Below are 17191 nucleotides of genomic sequence, written 5' to 3' on the forward strand. Positions count from 1 at the left end.
GCACATTCTCATAGTGGAAAAGAATACAATTGCAGAGGGTTATTCAAAAAATAAGTTTACTATGATGTTTTTAATTTGCCAGTCAAAGTTTCAGTGTATTGAAAGCAACTTTTTCCATTACAATAATAACCAGTATTTTGGGGTATTTGATACATGGATTATTGTAGCAACTCTCATGACAGCTGGAAGAGGTTACTGTCAGTGTTGTCTTGATTTCAGAGTTGGGGGAATTGAGTCTCAAGAAGGTTCAGTTACTTGCTCAGAGTCAGCCAGCTAGCCTGAGACTGTCTGCCCAACTCTTAAACTCCTTGCACTTGCCTATGAGGTTCTGCTGACTCCCGTTGTCATAGGACAGAGTGAGAATCCATCAGCAGGTAGGCCTTTTGGTACACTTTGGAAAAAGTTAAAATTCAGCATGATTGCTGTGCTGCCTCTTTTCCTGAAATGTTGCACCCCACTCTGATGTGCTTTATTGGCTAAAAATCTCCTTTCCATAAACTGCATCAAGTTGGTGATGCTTTATGCAACAGAAAGAGAAATAATTTACCATGAACACAGCAAATCATTGGATAAATCAATTGTGATAATTTCACATAATGGTATTCTCTACAGCAATAAAAATGACTGCTACTCCTTGGACAAACATGGGTGAATCTCACAGATACAATGATGAGTGAAAGAAGGTGAGACAAGATTCTGGTGTATGTTTCCATTCATACGTATGGAATATGGGGCCGTCAGCTGCAGGGTCTTATGGAAGCCTTCTAGAGTTCTGGAAATTTTTTGTCTTCATTTGGCTGAGGTTGCATGGGTGTATTCAGATGTGAAAATTCATCTAACTATATACTTAACATTTGTGTAGCTTACTGGTTTATGTTATACCTCAGTGAAAAAATAAGATAACAAGCAAATCACAACACACATTTCATTGAGACCTCAATGTCTAATGGGAAGACCACTTTAAACGAAGGACCTCTGCATTGTAGAGTTCTTTCCTAATGAGACTTCTTGTAAGTCACCCAGCTTACAAGAGGGTCAGTTACCTAACAGTCTTGAGAAGCTAATGCACAGACAATAATTTAAATATAATTTTAAAGGTTCACAGGCACCAATTTATATGTCAACATATCCATGTACTAAAACACACATCCTCCATTCACTAGAGAGCTCTGCAGGGTTCTGTGTCTCTTTACTTTCTATGACACTTGCATGGGAATATTACCCTGAGACTTACGCTTTATTAGAACCTGGTCACCCAATTATTATTCAAAAGGACCATCTTTAGTCATTTACAGAGTCTTAAATTATGTTTAAGGAGTCAATGAAGCATACAATACATTTTAAAAAGGTTTCATCTGAAATTGTAAGAATAAAGTTTGAGAATTTAAAGGGGACTTTTTCCAGTTAGCTCACAAACTGCTTTAATTCTGTGTGTTGCTCTACCAACAGAATTATTACACTGTGCCCTATATAAGTGTTGAACTTTGCATATTTAACATTCTAAATTAACTCACATTTCTCAGAGCATGCTTAGTCTTTTGATTACATTTACAGGGATACCAGGATCTGATTAACACAACACTTGTGAAAAGCTGTTTCTAGATTTTTGAAGATTTTCATGTGATGTTCACAGGTATGGTTCATTTACCATACCATAAAACTTGTACAGTGCCTTCACAATCATTAGAAGCCTCACTGATTGGTAACAACTATCAATCTCTCAGTCATTCCACAAAGATATTTTTAAGGCTTACTGCGGAAGAGGCACTGGATTTCTTATTGCAGTATATCTTCAAACAAAACAAAACTCATAGTCTGGTTGACATAGTATTAATACTGTGTCTACTGATACCACAGTTACATAATTCACAGGGTTTGAGCACCTGATTGGCAGGAAATTTTCATTTTCTTTTGTCTGTGCTTTTTGTTTGTCTAATAGATATATTTGCAGTATAATGCATCCTAGTATAATTGTTGGCCCTTATTAGGTGCTTAGTAAATATTTGTTGAATGCATGAGTTAGTGGGTGAATGAATTAATAGGTGGATGGATGGAGTTTAGCACTGATAATTTTAACAGTAATGTTTGCTGTTCAGTAATTTCATCATTGAATTCTTCCCGTGTGCCTGGCATTGTGTGAAGTATTTTATGTGGATTATCTCATTGGCCTCTCTCAGCCCTAAGAGGGAAGTCTTGTTAATATCTCCATTTTCCAGACTGAGGAATCTGAGGCTTAGGACAGTTAAGTAATTTGTTTGTGTGAAACTGGAATTGGCAAACTTTCTCTATAAAGGGCCAGATTGCAATATTTTTGACTTTGCAGGCCATGAGATCTCTGTTCCAACTGCTCGATTCTGGTTTTGTAGCACAAAAACAGCCACCAATAATATGTAAATGAGTAGACCTGGCTGTGTTCCAATAAAACTTTATTTACAGAAGCAGTCTGTGGGTGGGATTAGCCTTGGTGGTCATAGTTTGCTGGCCCTTGTCACACCTCGTCCGTGATAGAAGTGTAATTAGAACCAAGGCAACCTGATTTGGAAGACCTTGTGTTTAACCAGTTAGGAGAAAATCCTGCACTTGATCTTAGCCAAAAGGCCGAGAAGTGATAGGAGCAAATTCTGATCTAGAAAAAGGAAAAAGCCTAGAAACGTGCTTTAGCAGTCCTCATTAATAATGATGACTATTATTTTTAAAGTTTTATCTTTTTTGCTTTTGCCTTTCCCTCCTAATTCCATACCACTTTTCAGTCACAGATTAAAAGAAAATAAAAACACATCCCATCACAGTATGATAATCCCCTGGTCTGTATACAGTGAAAAATAATGCCTGTGTCACATGCATCTTTTCATTTTTCCCCTGCAGAGCCACCCAGGAGGTGTGTGCCATTGTCTACTGGCCTAGAGTGATTAAAGTCACTTACCTCAGGTCACACAGCTAAGACGTATATCACATTTTTTTGGGCATAAATCCCAGAAGTCTTTGAACTCTGTAGATACCCTCATTAAAGTCTTCTTTTAGCTTCGTCCCCTTGACGTCTTTCTCCTGCTTCACCTCTTTAATAGCTACCTGCTATTCCTCTAGGAAGCAGGCATCTTGTCAGCACCAGCTCTGTGTTGGCACTAAATGGAGCTGGGAATATCAAACAAACTAAATAAAGTGCAAGCCCTGCCCTCAGGGAGCTTCAGTCCATTCAAGGGAGCAGATGTCTACACAGGTAATTACAGTGGAGCACAGGAAGTGCTGGGAGAGAGGATGTGTTACAGGTAGTATCCCTGTGATACCCAGGGGGCGTGAGGATTTCTGACCTGCTTACACTTTGAGGACTCTCCAGCCTGGATTTCTTCAGCTGAGCCAACCAGCTAGGCTGCACCCTGAGCTTCAGGAATTGACACACTGAGACTAGTGCCAGGAAGAAACTAACCAGAGTACTAAGTTAGCAAACATCTGGAATGGGCCAGGGAAGGCTTCCTGTAGGAGCCACATTGAGCTGAGCTCGGATGACTGAGTACCTGCCCTGCAAAGGGCTGAGCGATGAGCAGCCTTGTCAGTGGGAACAGTGGGGGCAAAGGCCTGGCAACAGTGAAATGCTCAGCGTATTTTAAGAAGAGGAGGGAGGCCCAGGGGTCCTGTAGGGAACCATGGAAATCCTGGAAGAATCCAGAGCTCGGCTGGGCCCAGATCTGGGAGAGCTTTTACACTGGCATGGGTTATGATTAGATTTATTTTTAAAAGCTCATTCTGACTCAGTGGTTCTCATCCCTGCCTGCACATCAGAATCATCCAGGGAGCTTTTCAGCATCCAGATGCCCAGGCCATGCCCTCAGGTCAATCAGAATAGTGTTTTGTCCTTGTTGTTGTCTACTTTTGTTTCTAGTTTTTTTTTGTTTTCTTTTGTTTGTTTGTTTATTTAAAGCTGATTAAAGATGATTCCAGTGGGCAGCCAGGGTAAAATACCTACTGGTCTATTAGGCAGAGAAAGGATTGGAGGGTACAGCAGAGAAAGCAGGGAAACCAGTTAGATCAGGCTGCTGGGAGTGTTTTGGGTTCAAGATGGTGTTGATCTAGGATATGGTTAGGCCAGAGGAACTGCAGAGAGGCGGTGGTCAGATTCAAGATGTGTTTAGAAGGTAGAATCTTTCAGACTTTCTGGGAAGCAAGAAAGGGAGTGAGTTGGTCAAGAAAGGGGTGGAATCAAGATAATTCCTAGGTTTGGGGATTTAGCCTGCTGGGTGGAAAAATGTTAAAATTATATTAAAAGATTCAAGGCCAGGTGCAGTGGCTGACGCCTGTAATCGCAGTGCTTTGAGAGGCCAAGGCAGGTGGATCACTTGAGATTAGGTGTTTGAGACCAGCTTGGCCAACATGGTGAAACCCTGTCTCTACTAAAAATACAAAAATTAGCTGGGCATGATGGCGCACGCCTGTAATCCCAGCTACTGGGGAGGCTGAGGCAGGAAAATCGCTTGAACCCAGAGGCAGAGGTTGTAGTGAGCCGAGATCGTACCACTGCACTCCAGCCTGGGTGATAGAGCCAGACTCTCTCCCCAAAGAAAGATTAGAAGATAAAAGATTGGGATGGGGTAGAGGATTATGATTGACTGAATTTATTTCAGGACCCCAAAATGACTGGTCTGTCTGTAACCAGAAGTAGGAGTATGTTTGGAACTTTGTGTATTCCTGGTTCTGTATCAACAGGGCATGCCTGTCTCTTTGGGGAAAAGAATGGCTTATAGTTACAGTTTTTAAGGATCTTGGATGTATCAGGAACTGTGCTAAATACTCATTTAATCCTCTTAACAACACTATGAGGTTTTTTTGGGGGGGTGATCTCAACATTACATATGAGTAAATCGAGGCACAAGTAGATTGTAATTCACTTCCCAATGACTAAACAGCTGCTAAGCAGAAATGCTTGGTTTTGAATCAGGGTATAGCATCCTGATTTCAGAAGCCCTGCACTTAACTACTGCACTAGTCTTATGTACCCAACTTGCAGTTTAAAATGAGCTCATTGTGTTCACCTACAGGAGATCCATCTGGGCGTTTTCTATGGAGTTACTTATTCCCAGGTTACTGTCAACGGCAGTTTTCACAAGATCAGCCTCTTCCTGGCTAAATGTTACCTACACCTCCCTCTTCCCTACTGGGACCCTTTTTTTCCAACTGAACTGCTGGAAGAATTGAAAGATCCTGAGCACAGTTGCTTAAATAAGTAGACTACATGCTCTATGAAGAAATCATATTATTTTCTCAGAGGAGAGAGAGTTGGCCCAGTGAGGCAGTGATTGTAGGGAACAAACTTTCTGGTTTTCCATTTTGTTCTGCTACAAATGGCACGTTCTATCAATCAAGGCCTGCTGGGAAAGATTTTGTCTTTCCTCATTGCAATTTAATTTTATCCTCTGTTGAACTCAGGTGCATTTTAAATATAAAGCTGAACTCTTCAGTTAGCATTAATCTATGTCCTCCTTGCGATGGGGCTGGATTTTGTTTATACTGCCACTTACTAGAAAGGAATTTCCCTAATTTGTGGATTTTAAGATGTTTGTCCACTTAAATAAGCTATCTGCAACCCCCCACCCTGAAAAAACATAGCTTAACTGAGGCCTTTAAATCAGATGCTCTGGCAGCTTTAACAGTAGCCCCCTAATAGCAATTTTCACTGGTTTGTCTGTGAATGAAGTACAATGTTTGGATGAGTTAGCAGGTTTATTTCATAGGGGATGACAAGGAGCTTAAGATTCTCTTAGAGTATCAGGCAGCAAACTCCTTGCATGAGCCCGTGGTTTGGAGTAGAGGATGGCCTGTGAGGTCTTGCTTAGGCGAGTGAACTGATACTTAATCAGTCTTCAGAGACTACATTAGGGGAGTCATCATTCAGTGCTGCAAAGGAAGCACAGAGTAAAAATACCCCCCTTAAAAAAAAGTGTTGGGGTATGTAATTAGTTTGTACTTAACTTGATTGCGGTGGATGTGAAACAATAGCTGCCCATACCGCTACGTTACGCCCTGCACCTTGTTCGGGGGCACCTTTCACTTAGGTTCAGTGCTTCTATTAATTGGTTTTTTATGTTTGTTTAAACATAAAAGCTACTGAAAATTCTATATCCCAGAATTGATTAGCGATGTTTATTTGCTCCCTTTGGGGTTTGCTCATTCTTTTTGCCAAGTTTTCTTGGTTGGAACTTGGATTCTAAACAAATTGCTTCTTTTCAAACTCCAGAAACGGTGATGTGACACAGCAGCTGAGGTCCATGAGGGGCAATAACTCATCTAGAAGGAGGGAACTGCCTTTTGATAGCTGATGGAGCAGTATAAGGAAAATGGTGATGTGTGGGTTCCTTACAGAAGCCAGGGACCCCAAATCCCTCTCTAGGAGCTAGAACTAGACGATCAGCTCTATGAGGACAGAGCCCTGTGATTTGTTCAATGACATATTCTATTCCACTACCCAGTTCTTGGCATATGGTTGTCTACTGCTTGCAACAAATTACTACAAACTCAGCAACTTAAGACAATACACATTTATCATCTCACAGTTTCTGTGTATCCTCAGATTCAAGGTTTCTCACAAGGCCACAATCAAGATGTCAACTGGGACTATGGTCTCATCTGAAAGTTCAACTGGGGAATGATTCACTTCTAATTTTACTTAGATTCTTGGCAGAACCCAGTTCCTCAAGGGCTATTTGACTGAGGAGCTTAGCATCTCCATAGCTGTTGGCCAAAGGCCATGGTTAGTTCCTTGTGGCATTATCATAGCTCACTGTAACCACTAACTCCTGGGCTCAAACTATCCTCCAACCTCAGCCTCTTGAGTAGCTGGGACTACGTGGGTGTACCACCAAACACTGGATAATTTTTAAAATATTTTTCTAGGGATGTTATGTTGCCCAGGCTGGTCTCAAACTCCTGTCCTTAAATGATCCTCCCACCTCAGCCTCCTAAAGTGCTGGGATTACAGGCATGAGCCACTGTGTGTGGCCAGAATCTTTTGTAATGTTGCTTTTGCCTTATTCTAATGAATAAAACTAAGCCACTAGATCTAGCCCACCCGCCAGGGAAGGTGATGACATAAGGACCTGAATGCCTGGGGTCAGGGGTCTTTGGAGGATCATCTTAGAGTGAGCCCATCACAGCCTGCAGTAGACACTCAGTACATACTGGTTGAATCAATGAGCTTAAGGAGCTGGTGCTTGTCATTTGGGCTGAGGGCCCATAGCATTTTCCCCCATCACCTTTTTATATAACTATAAAAGGGTATTTAAGGTCATTTAGGTCATTTTAACATTTTACATATGGTACCTACATGATATTTACATGGTCTTCCCCCCATTCCTCATAATGCAAAATGATAATCTTAGCTACTCCTTTGGAGGGATGTTTTTTCAACAGAAGGCTCAACCTGGCAACCTCTTTGATCCAATGTGCCTTGTCTTTTATATTTTTCATGCTGCATACATGATGGGGATTTAAAGCCATCCCCATTCACTGTTTTCTGGATTTCGAGTCTTTTGTAAACAGAGTGCCCTGAGAAGCTTTTTGCTTCCAGAGAATAAAAAAAACAAGGGTGAAAGTTCACATCTAGTGTGTTTTGATTGAAGTCACTTGCTACATGTGAAAATAGTCGGCTCTGCCTTCTCCAGTAAGCTTTTGATAGTGGAGCTTTTTAGTGCATGGCGAGATTATTAACAAGGGAAAGTCAAAGTTGTCGAGCACTGCCACACAGAATAGGGAGAAACTTGCAGGAAAGTCACTGAACCTGAAATAAGCTTCTCTTGCCCCAGGCTTCCCCAGATCTCATACTTTTTTTTTTTTCATTCAAAGGTCATAACAATGTCTGTGTGAAATAGTTTGCATTGTAACTTAAGACTCTAGGTCATGCTTTGCGAGGTTGAAATTTCTCTTTTGCTTCTCTCCAGTTCAGGAGCAGCCTGCACTTTCAGAAGATTGGCGGGGGTGGGATAGACAGGTTCTGGGACTCCAGCTTGAAATGCTATAAAGGCTTTCCCAACACCTTCTTGGCTCTGAAACACAATGCATTAAAAAGACAGAAGGACCGAAATCACCCTGTGGCCCCTATGGGAGTACCATTTGCCAGGCGCCCCAGCCATCCCACTTCCTTCCTCTCTTCTGCTCTGGCTTTGAAATGGCATGTTGGGTGAATCCAAAGCCAGAGGAAATTGAATTGTATGCCCAGCCCAGGACAGTTTGATCCTCATGAAAATGAGAAATCGCCTATACTGACAATCTGTGAGACTGCTCCTGGCAAGATCTGCCATTTTACACGGATTTTCTACCAGCCTTGCTGTTGCCCTGCAGGAATTGGTTTTTCCAGTAAAGCACTCCTCCAAGCTAAGTCTGACAATGAGATGGTAAATACTCTGGTGGGTTGGGGAGACAGGGGCAGGGGGGCCAGAGAATGGTCAGTTTAAGTAGATCAAAAGCACAAAATTCATTTCCTCGAGCTGCCTTCTCTGACCACGAATCTCAATTCTCTGGAGATGAATAACCTGTGAATTAACTGGTTTCCATTAATATTATGAATTAACAGTAAGTAAGCCGTGTCAGTGCTCAAGCTGCATTTGAAGGGGGGAGGGTGAATCCTATTAGCATTTATAATTGTGTTTCCTTTTCATATTAATCCCTTCCCATGGCTGAGGAATTAGCAGTTTTCTCATCTGCCAATGGAAACCAGTCCCAGGAGTCTGTCCCTGTCAAATACTGGAAAATAGATGATGATACAGGGCCATACCTTTCACCTCGGACAGGGGCACTTCTCCCGCGAGAAGCCTCGGTGACATTTTGCACATCTGTTAGATTAGGCTTAATGTATGATCCTGGAATTTAATAGTTGCATTTAAAGCAATTCTCTAGACCAGGAATCCACACTTGGTCCCTCATCTCTAGCCGAATTTCATGAAAAGTCCTAGAGGTTTGCAGCGTGCCTTTTTCCCTTGCCATGCGTCACTCTGAATTGTGTCTCTGTGTTCCTCTCCGACTTTATTTCATGGTAGTTTGGAATGCCACGTGTGCCAACACCTCTGATTCTGCTTTTTGTAATATCCCATTGCAGCAGTGATAGTTAGGAGACACTAGAAAATGACGTCGGAATGTCAAAAGGGAAAAAATACATTTCTGTATCAGAAACTAAGACCATTGGCTATACAAGAAGGAAAGTAATATTTGTGAAGACTGAAAAGTCAGGAGAAGAAAGGTGTTTTCAATATAGCTCAGTGGTTAGTGGTTTCATGCTGAAATTGTCTTCTTGAACATAGCCACATTCCCTAAATTATTGCCAAGTGTTTAACTTGTTAATAAAGGAAGCCGGACAGCAATCTTTTTCTGGGTAAGGGCTAACTAAAGTGCAGGGATGCAACATAGCCAAGTTATAATTGCTTTGTGACAGCCATGTGAACCAAAATCTGGCTAGTGGTCACTAGGATGTTGAAGTCGGAATCAACGAAGCTACAGCATCCTTGCCACATGGCTCTTTAGGGAAGAGCCACAGAAGGAAAGGAGATTCAGATGTGAAATCAGACCTCCTGAGAAGTGCTTGCCCTTGTCCTAATACAGCAAGTTAGCTTCTGAATACACAGTTACCTGCTAACTGCTGGGGTGGGTGAGTCCTCATCTCTGCAATTCAGGAAGGCCCTGCGGAGTCTCTGGTCCTGCTGTTTGTCACTTCCTCTGCAGCCATGGTGAACAGTGCAACCATTCACATCAGCATGCATAAATCCTTTTTTCCTACAAGAGGTTATTGGTTGGATGTGTCGTTTATGGGACTAAAGGAGCAGCTGGTGGTTTCGGATTCAAGGCAAGTAGGTTGTCTTGGCCATCCTATTTAGCAGATGGCCAGGACTTGATAGATTGAAAATTATTAGGATCCACGTGAAGGGCCAAATGGCATGGGGGACAGGAGAAGTAAATGGCAGCACATATCTGAACGCAGGCGCATGCCGTCTGATGGGGTCTCTCTGCTGCCTTTTCATTTCACTTCAAGCAAGAATCAACGCAGGCCCTCCTGTAGAGCCTCCAGATAAATACATCTCTAGAGATTGTTGATAGCTTGGCTACTAACTTGATAATTGCCTGGATCTTTATGGTGGGCTATTAATTGAAAATAACATGTTACGAAGTTTAGATTTCATGAGCATTTATATGAATCTGGCCTTTAGTCCAAACCTACATTTCATGGTTTTCTGTATTGTCAGTGTCTCTATACACTTTGGTTATATCTAAAGACACTGAAAAGCTTTAATTCAGAGCCCTCTGTCGAGTTTGCGTGCCATCCTTTTGAAGATGACTAATGCCACGAAAGCTGCTCTGAAGTGGAAGTGCCAGGAGCTAAGTTTTGCAATGAGAGCACAAACTCTGCAGGGAAAGGGGGTGTCTGTTTCTTCTAGTCCATTTTAAGCTCATTTGTGCAATTGCTGCCTTCTCAGTATTACTGCGTAACTCCTTTGATCTTAAAGTGGAAGGAAGCAAATTTCAAGAGCTGGGAACACTCCTCATGTGGCTTTAAAAGGAAAGCATATTATAAAATTGAGTGGGTGTCAAATAAAACATAAATTTGGATCTTTCAAAATTTGAACTCAGGGAGGTATTACTTTCAGAACCAAGCACGTTGATAAACTCAGGGATAAATTGCATTTGTTTGTCATTCGTTTGAATTTGAGTGTTTAGGTCAACTTGTTGCCCAGTGTTATTAGTCCTTTATTGGATGTGGCATTTGTACTCAGCATTATCCTCTAAGCGTTAAACGTTTGATCCTCATAACAACATTATGAGACTGTATCCCCATTTCACAGACAAGGACACTGAAGCTCAAAGCATCCATACCTGACTCAGAATTGCGTATTTTCCCCATCCATTGGCCTCCTCCATCCTAGATGGAGAATAAAATGTAAACACAGATCGCTAATACAGCCCTCTTCACTGTTGTCATATTTAAAAGCTGCCAGAATTGCTTAGCTTATGCCTGTGAACTTTCTTTAAGTGGCAAATTGATTGAAACAGTGAGTGAAACGGATCATTTCAGTTAGGGTTATGCCTTACTGGAACAAATCCACTTATTAAAGCGTGCTCTTTGGATTCCCCACCCTGAGTTTTGAAACCAAGACATAGACCAGAGAATGAGCTCAGTATTATTAGTAAGTTACTCTGACCAGCCAATTATCTTCATTTTCTCTCCTTTTCTCCTCATTCATCTTCTCAACCCCCACCATATTAACCACCGATGAAGGCTATGAGAGCTGAATGGATGTTGTAGAAGGCTTTTCATTTATGCAGTGGTTTAGAATCTGGGGTCAGGTTCTTGAGCTCAGATGAGGTGTGAGGTCTGAGTATCAGACACAGAGAAGCTGTAATCAGAAGTGACCAAAAATTGAACCTGGACTAGGCTGACTGGTTGTTTTCCTTTTGCATAGCCTACAAATGTTATCAGTGTGTGTCAGTCATGGAAGGTTAGAAACACTTTATTTGAGCCTTCATATTATCAGATAAGACTAAATGCATTTAAAAAGTTCCTGTCCTCGTCGTCTTTGTGCTGCTGTCACAGAATACCACCACACTGGTTAATTTATAATGGACAGAAATTTATTTGGCTAATGATTCTGGAGGTGGGGAAGTCCAAGAGAATGGCCCTGACATCTGGCAAGGCCTTCTTGCTGCATCATAACCATGGCAGAGCATATCACATGAACAAGAGAGGAAATGTGAGAGAGCAAGAGGGGCTGCAGGGGGGCCAAACTCACTTTTATAACAAATTCCCCTGGCAATAATGATGATAATCTATTCATGAGAGCAGAACCAGAGCCCTCATGACCTAGTCACCTCTTAAAAGGCCCACTTCTCCACACTGTTGATTGGGAATTCGGTTCCCAACACGTGAAATGTGGGGAATGTATTCAAACCATAGTGGTCCCCCTGACTACAAAATATTCCCTCTAATTCAGGATCCAAATCAGAGTATCTGGGAAATGTTGCCATGGTACAGAAGGGATAACACTGTTTTGGAGGAGCACATGAGTTGATCAGGTGGCCAGCAAATGCTGTGTCTTGTAATGTGGAATTTTACTAGAAAACCTTTAAGACAAACCATAGCAAGGTATATTGGTTTAAAAAAATATTGATATCATAGCCTGTTTCCCATTCTTTATATTTGCATACAGTCATAGAAACTCTAATGACTAAATTTTGCTCTGTACCAAATGATTCCACTCAGTTAAAACAATTCATGTTATGGGTCAGTAGGTTGGTTGATCAGTTCTTTTGGGTATGGCCAGTTCAGCTCATCTCTTTAGACTGCAGATGGTTCCGCTGAGGCTGGATGGTCTCAAATGGACTCACTCACCTGTCTGGTAGTTGGCAGGATGGTGATTCTAGAAGAATGTTAGCTAGGACTACCTATGTCTACTCCTTGCAATCTCTCATCCTTTAATAAGCTAACTTGGGATTCTTCACTTGATCTTTGGATTCCAAAGAATCCAAATATTTTATGAACTTGTGTCTGTATCATATTCACTAATTTTTCATTAGCTAAAGCAAGACACTTGGACAAACCAGTTTCAAAGAATAGAGTAATTGATACACACTTTTCATGGAGGAGGGCAAAGTCAAGTTGTAAAGGTGCATGTAACAGGGATAGAAGGAATGTGTGACCATTTTGTCATTCCTCACGGATACTAGAGTAACTACAGGTAGGTAAGCTGGCATCTCCACCAGCCTGGGACCATCTTTTTGTCTATAGTTTCAATTTGATGTGGAAACATTCTCTGGGATCCTTATTTTATTCTTCTATTCTGGGCTCTTGAAAGTTGGCCATTTACTGGTTAGGTTCTCTTCCTTGCATTCCTGAGCTATGATTCCATTTTTGACCGGGTTTTAAAATTTTGATCAGTTACTTGCTATGGTACAAATACGATGTTTCTTCAGATGCAGTTTTGATTTGGTGTATTCTGTGCATGGTTACCTTTCAAGAATGTTTCATGCTTCAGGCCCTGGCTTGAGCTTCTTCTCAGGTAATTTGCAGGCACACTTATGCCGACTCCCAGGATTCTACCTTTATGATCTGATACACTGGATTCCTAGTCACTGATTTTTCATTCCTTTTTTTTTTTTTTTTCGGTTTCTCTAGTGTTTGCAATGTAGTAGCAAATTCCACATCATTTTATTAGTCTATAAACATAATCCTGTTTTTAATAGCACTTGTATTCTGAATTTAGGCTCTAGACATTAAGTCGTAATCACTGTTAACTCATAGAGCATCTAACGAGGGCTTCTCACCCTCAAGCTCTGCGCCATGGACATCTTAGGCCAGATAAGATGTTGCAGAGAGCTATTCTGAGCATTACAGAACGTTTAGCAGCAGCCCTGGCCTCTATCTCGATGTCAGTAGCCCCTTCTCTTTTCATCCTTCTCCCACTGCTATGTGACAACCAAAAATGTCTCCAAACATGGTCACATGTCCCCTCAGTGGGGCAATATCTCCCCCATTTGAGAACCACTGCTCTCACCTGGAGATGCTGAGGCTTAGGAGAGATGGAAATGTATGGAGTGTGGGTTATATTCAGAGAGGACACACTAGGAACAGCAGTCCAACAGGGAAAATTTGTAAGAGTAGAAAGGAATGTGGAAAATTTTCAGTCAGGGGTGGCTCTTGATTCTTCTGAATTAACTTGAAAGCATCAAATTGGATCGTGCTACACAGCGAAAGGTTCATCAATATCTCAACTTCATTATGTGACGAGTGGATTAGATATAAATACTATCCATGGGGAATGTGGGGGGAAGCAGGAGCTGTGCTGGCCATAGATATTAGATTTTTGAAAAAACTCTTTATTTTGGAAAAATTTAAATATACATAAAAGTAAAGAAAATTGTTTAATGACCCATCCTATACCCATCACCCAAGGTCATAAATGATTGATTCAAGCTGATCCTGTGGCTTGAATCAGTGTGTACCCCACTCACTCCCCCTGCTGTTCACTCTTGGATTATTTTGAAACAAATTCAAGATGTCATTTCATTTCATTTGTAAGTATCTCTATATGTGTAAAAGAAAGTACTTGAATGCCAGAATTGTAATACGCTGCTGGAATGTTAATCTTCTACAATGGGCAAGCATGAGGAGTTCTGCTGAGTAGTATCAGAAAGTTAAGGGAAAGAAGAGGTGGGAGGAAGACTGAAAGAGGCTCCGCTTTTACGGGGATTAAAAACCCCAGGAGGAAATGAAGGTGGGAAACACTGTCTCTTCAAGCTTCTCTCCCCTCCTCTTTTGCTTTGCATAGCTGTTAGAAATGCCCCCTAGAATATGTGATTTTTCGCAGGGGACTGAGATCCTTACAGAGGAGAATAGGCTGGTGGGAAACAGAGTCATTTTCTATAAAGAAAGGAAAAACACAATCACCAGAAGGTATTGAAATATTCAGTCAATGACAGATTGCTCTCTTAGGACTTTCAATGACTTTTTAGCCGATTGGGCCTACTTTTAATAAAACAAGGCAAGGAGAAAATCTTGCAGTTGCTTTTTAAGATTTCCTAGGACTATAGTATTTCTGTCCTGTTATAATGTATTCTGAGAAGTTTCTTTCTTTTGATTTAGACTTCCTCACTTGATTTTATGATGTCATAAATCTCCTGCATTTGGTGAGAGCCACGGTGTATGTGAGACCTAAGCAGCTTGCTAGATAACATCTATTCTTCCCCTTCTCTTTAGAAGATTAAACTGAGACTGTTGTGCCTGATGTCAGAATAGATTTAACCAATCATGTTTCCTTTACATGTAGGTCAGTCCGAGGGACAATTCTGCACTGGATCCTATTATCCATGGGTTGAAGGGCGTCGTACATCACGGTAAGTATGCCACATACACTTCCTTTTGCTGGGATGTGAAGGGCTCAGGTCTCTACCTAAAGAAATCAGGTTATCTTGCAGAGGACAGAGGGTGACACCCATTCCTCATCCCCTGATGTTGAAGGGCATTAGAGCCATTATTTGATGGGTAAAGAGCAGGCCCATTTATTACCTGCAAATGGGTCTGGGTTAACAGTAAGCAATTTGTTTCTCTTCAGGTACCAGTTTGAATGCCTGTGCTATAAATCAGAACACACTAAGATGTACTATTCGTATGTGTTGAACTTGCCATTTGTTTCATATCTCTCCTAAAAATATTCTCCTTTCAGTTGTCTTTTCACCTGTAAATGTTGGGTTTGCGTCTCAGATCTGGGGAAGCATTTTAAGTAGCCAGACAAGTTATTAAACTTTGCGGCATGTGAGCAAGCGTCATGCAGCTACTAGAATGGAAAAGGCCAGACTGCTGTTCTGTGCTGCAGACCTCTTATCCTCAGGCATAAAACCAGGAGAGAAAGTAAGATAAATGGGTTCTGTCTTTCCCAACTGGTTTTTATTGAAAGAATTTCCCTGCAACTTTATTATCAGCACTGCATCATTACCTGTGACATCAAGATCCTCTAATTTCAAAAGTACCCTTGTCGCAGTGATGTGTGCAGTCTAGATGTAATGATTTGCAAAGTTTTAATAATCTAATTAGAATTCCAGAGACATTGACAGAAATAGCATTAGTAACCATAATAAATCTCCCCTTCATCTCCGCAGCTGTGATAAAACATCTTCACACCTTTTGGGGAGGATTGTCTTTAGACATCACCCAACTCTGTAGAGTTTAACAAACATCTTCCACTTCCCTTCCACCTCTCTTTGAGTGAAATGAAAACCAGTTGTCAGGGGCCAGTTAGAGCAAGTAGGATTTTGCATTAATTGTTCCGTTCGCAAAATTGGACAGTCACGCAGCAGGTAACAATTATAAACCTACTGAAAGTAGAAAAATAGGGTTACTGAAAATGCCACATAGAGGTTTTCATTTTAAAATATTTCCATTGCTTCTTCCCAATTCTCAGTTTCTGGAAGGGCACTCATTCCATTCTTGAGGGCTCTTATGTCCCAAAGACACCACCTCATGTCATAAACTTGGGGATTAGGATTTCAACATAGGAATTTGGTTAGGGGACACGAACCTTCAGACCACAGCAGAGGCCGTTACATATGAAAAAACTGTATCTGGCTCTGGGAGGGCTGCAAAGATGCCCAGGCTGTGGTTTCAAGCCTACTCTCTAACCGGGAAGTCAGACGAGACTTGCAAACTACACTGACCTACAAAGGAAGTTCACTTATTTATTCAGCAGACATATATTGCATGCCCACACCGTGCAAACCCAGATTTGGAACACTGATTAAGAAAGACACAGGCCAGCTCTCATGGACTGAGACGGGAAGTGAAATGCTGCCTTCCTCTCCCGCCGGCCTGCTGGTATGCAGTCCCTCCCAGCTTGTGCATTTGCTGTTTCCTCTGTCGGGAGGGTTCTTCCTTTGCTTGTGCCAAGGGTGTCTCCCTCTTATGCCTTCAGGTCTCAGCTCATATCTTGCGTCCTTAGAAAGTTGTTCTGTAAGTATCCTATCAAAATATTCCTCCCACCCCACTCCCATCAATCTCTGTTACACCATCCCAGGTTTCTTTCTTCAAAGCACTTGAATGTATCTGAAATAACTGCATTTGTGTATTTGGTCATTTATCAGCTACTTGGGTATCAGCTTCCTGAGGGTAGAAAACCATGTTGGTGTGGCACACTACATCCGGCAAATAGTAGGTGCTCAGTAAATCTCAGCCAAATGACTGAATCACGTAAGCATACAAGTAAATAAGTGCAAATTTCAAAACATAAAATGAGATGAAGGGAAGGAGGAACTAAAGTCCATGTGGGTTTTGCTTTGATTGGGAAGAGAAAGGAAAATAGTTTTTAAAAAAAAGAAAAAAAAAACCACCTTTGTTGGAGGCAAAGTACAGTGGCTCATGCCTGTAATTCCAGCACTTTGGAAGACTGAGGTGAGTGGATCACTTGAGCTTGGGTGTTCAAGACCAGCCTGGGCAACATGGCAAAACCCTCTCTACCAAAAAAAAAAAAAAAATGAAAATGAGCCAGGCATGAGGTACATGCCTGTAGTCCCAGCTACTCATGAAACTGAGGTTGGAGGGTCACCTGAGCCCAGGAGGTTGAGACTGTAGTGAGCTGTGATCATGCCACTGCACTCTGGCTTGAGTGACAGAGTGAGGCCCTATCTCAAAAAAAAAAAAAAAAAAAACTTTTATTGGCGCTAGAAGCATTTCAGT

The 17191-nt window shown here is 41.6% G+C and overlaps 1 protein-coding gene across 2 annotated transcripts in view; it reads left to right on the forward strand.

The window, feature by feature from the left end:
• PTPRG (protein tyrosine phosphatase receptor type G) overlaps positions 1–17191 on the forward strand; it is a 765140-nt gene that overhangs the window by 582012 nt on the left and 165937 nt on the right. For both annotated transcript variants that reach the window (XM_064367285.1, XM_064367284.1), the window contains exon 6: positions 14793–14859. In XM_064367285.1, coding sequence (XP_064223355.1) covers positions 14793–14859 — 67 coding nt within the window. The remainder of the gene's footprint in view (positions 1–14792; positions 14860–17191) is intronic.

Source organism: Aotus nancymaae, unplaced genomic scaffold, assembly GCF_030222135.1.
Source record: "Aotus nancymaae isolate 86718 unplaced genomic scaffold, 86718_ANA_hifiasm-v0.15.2.pri h1tg000067l, whole genome shotgun sequence".
NCBI classification, from domain to species: Eukaryota; Metazoa; Chordata; class Mammalia; order Primates; family Aotidae; genus Aotus; species Aotus nancymaae.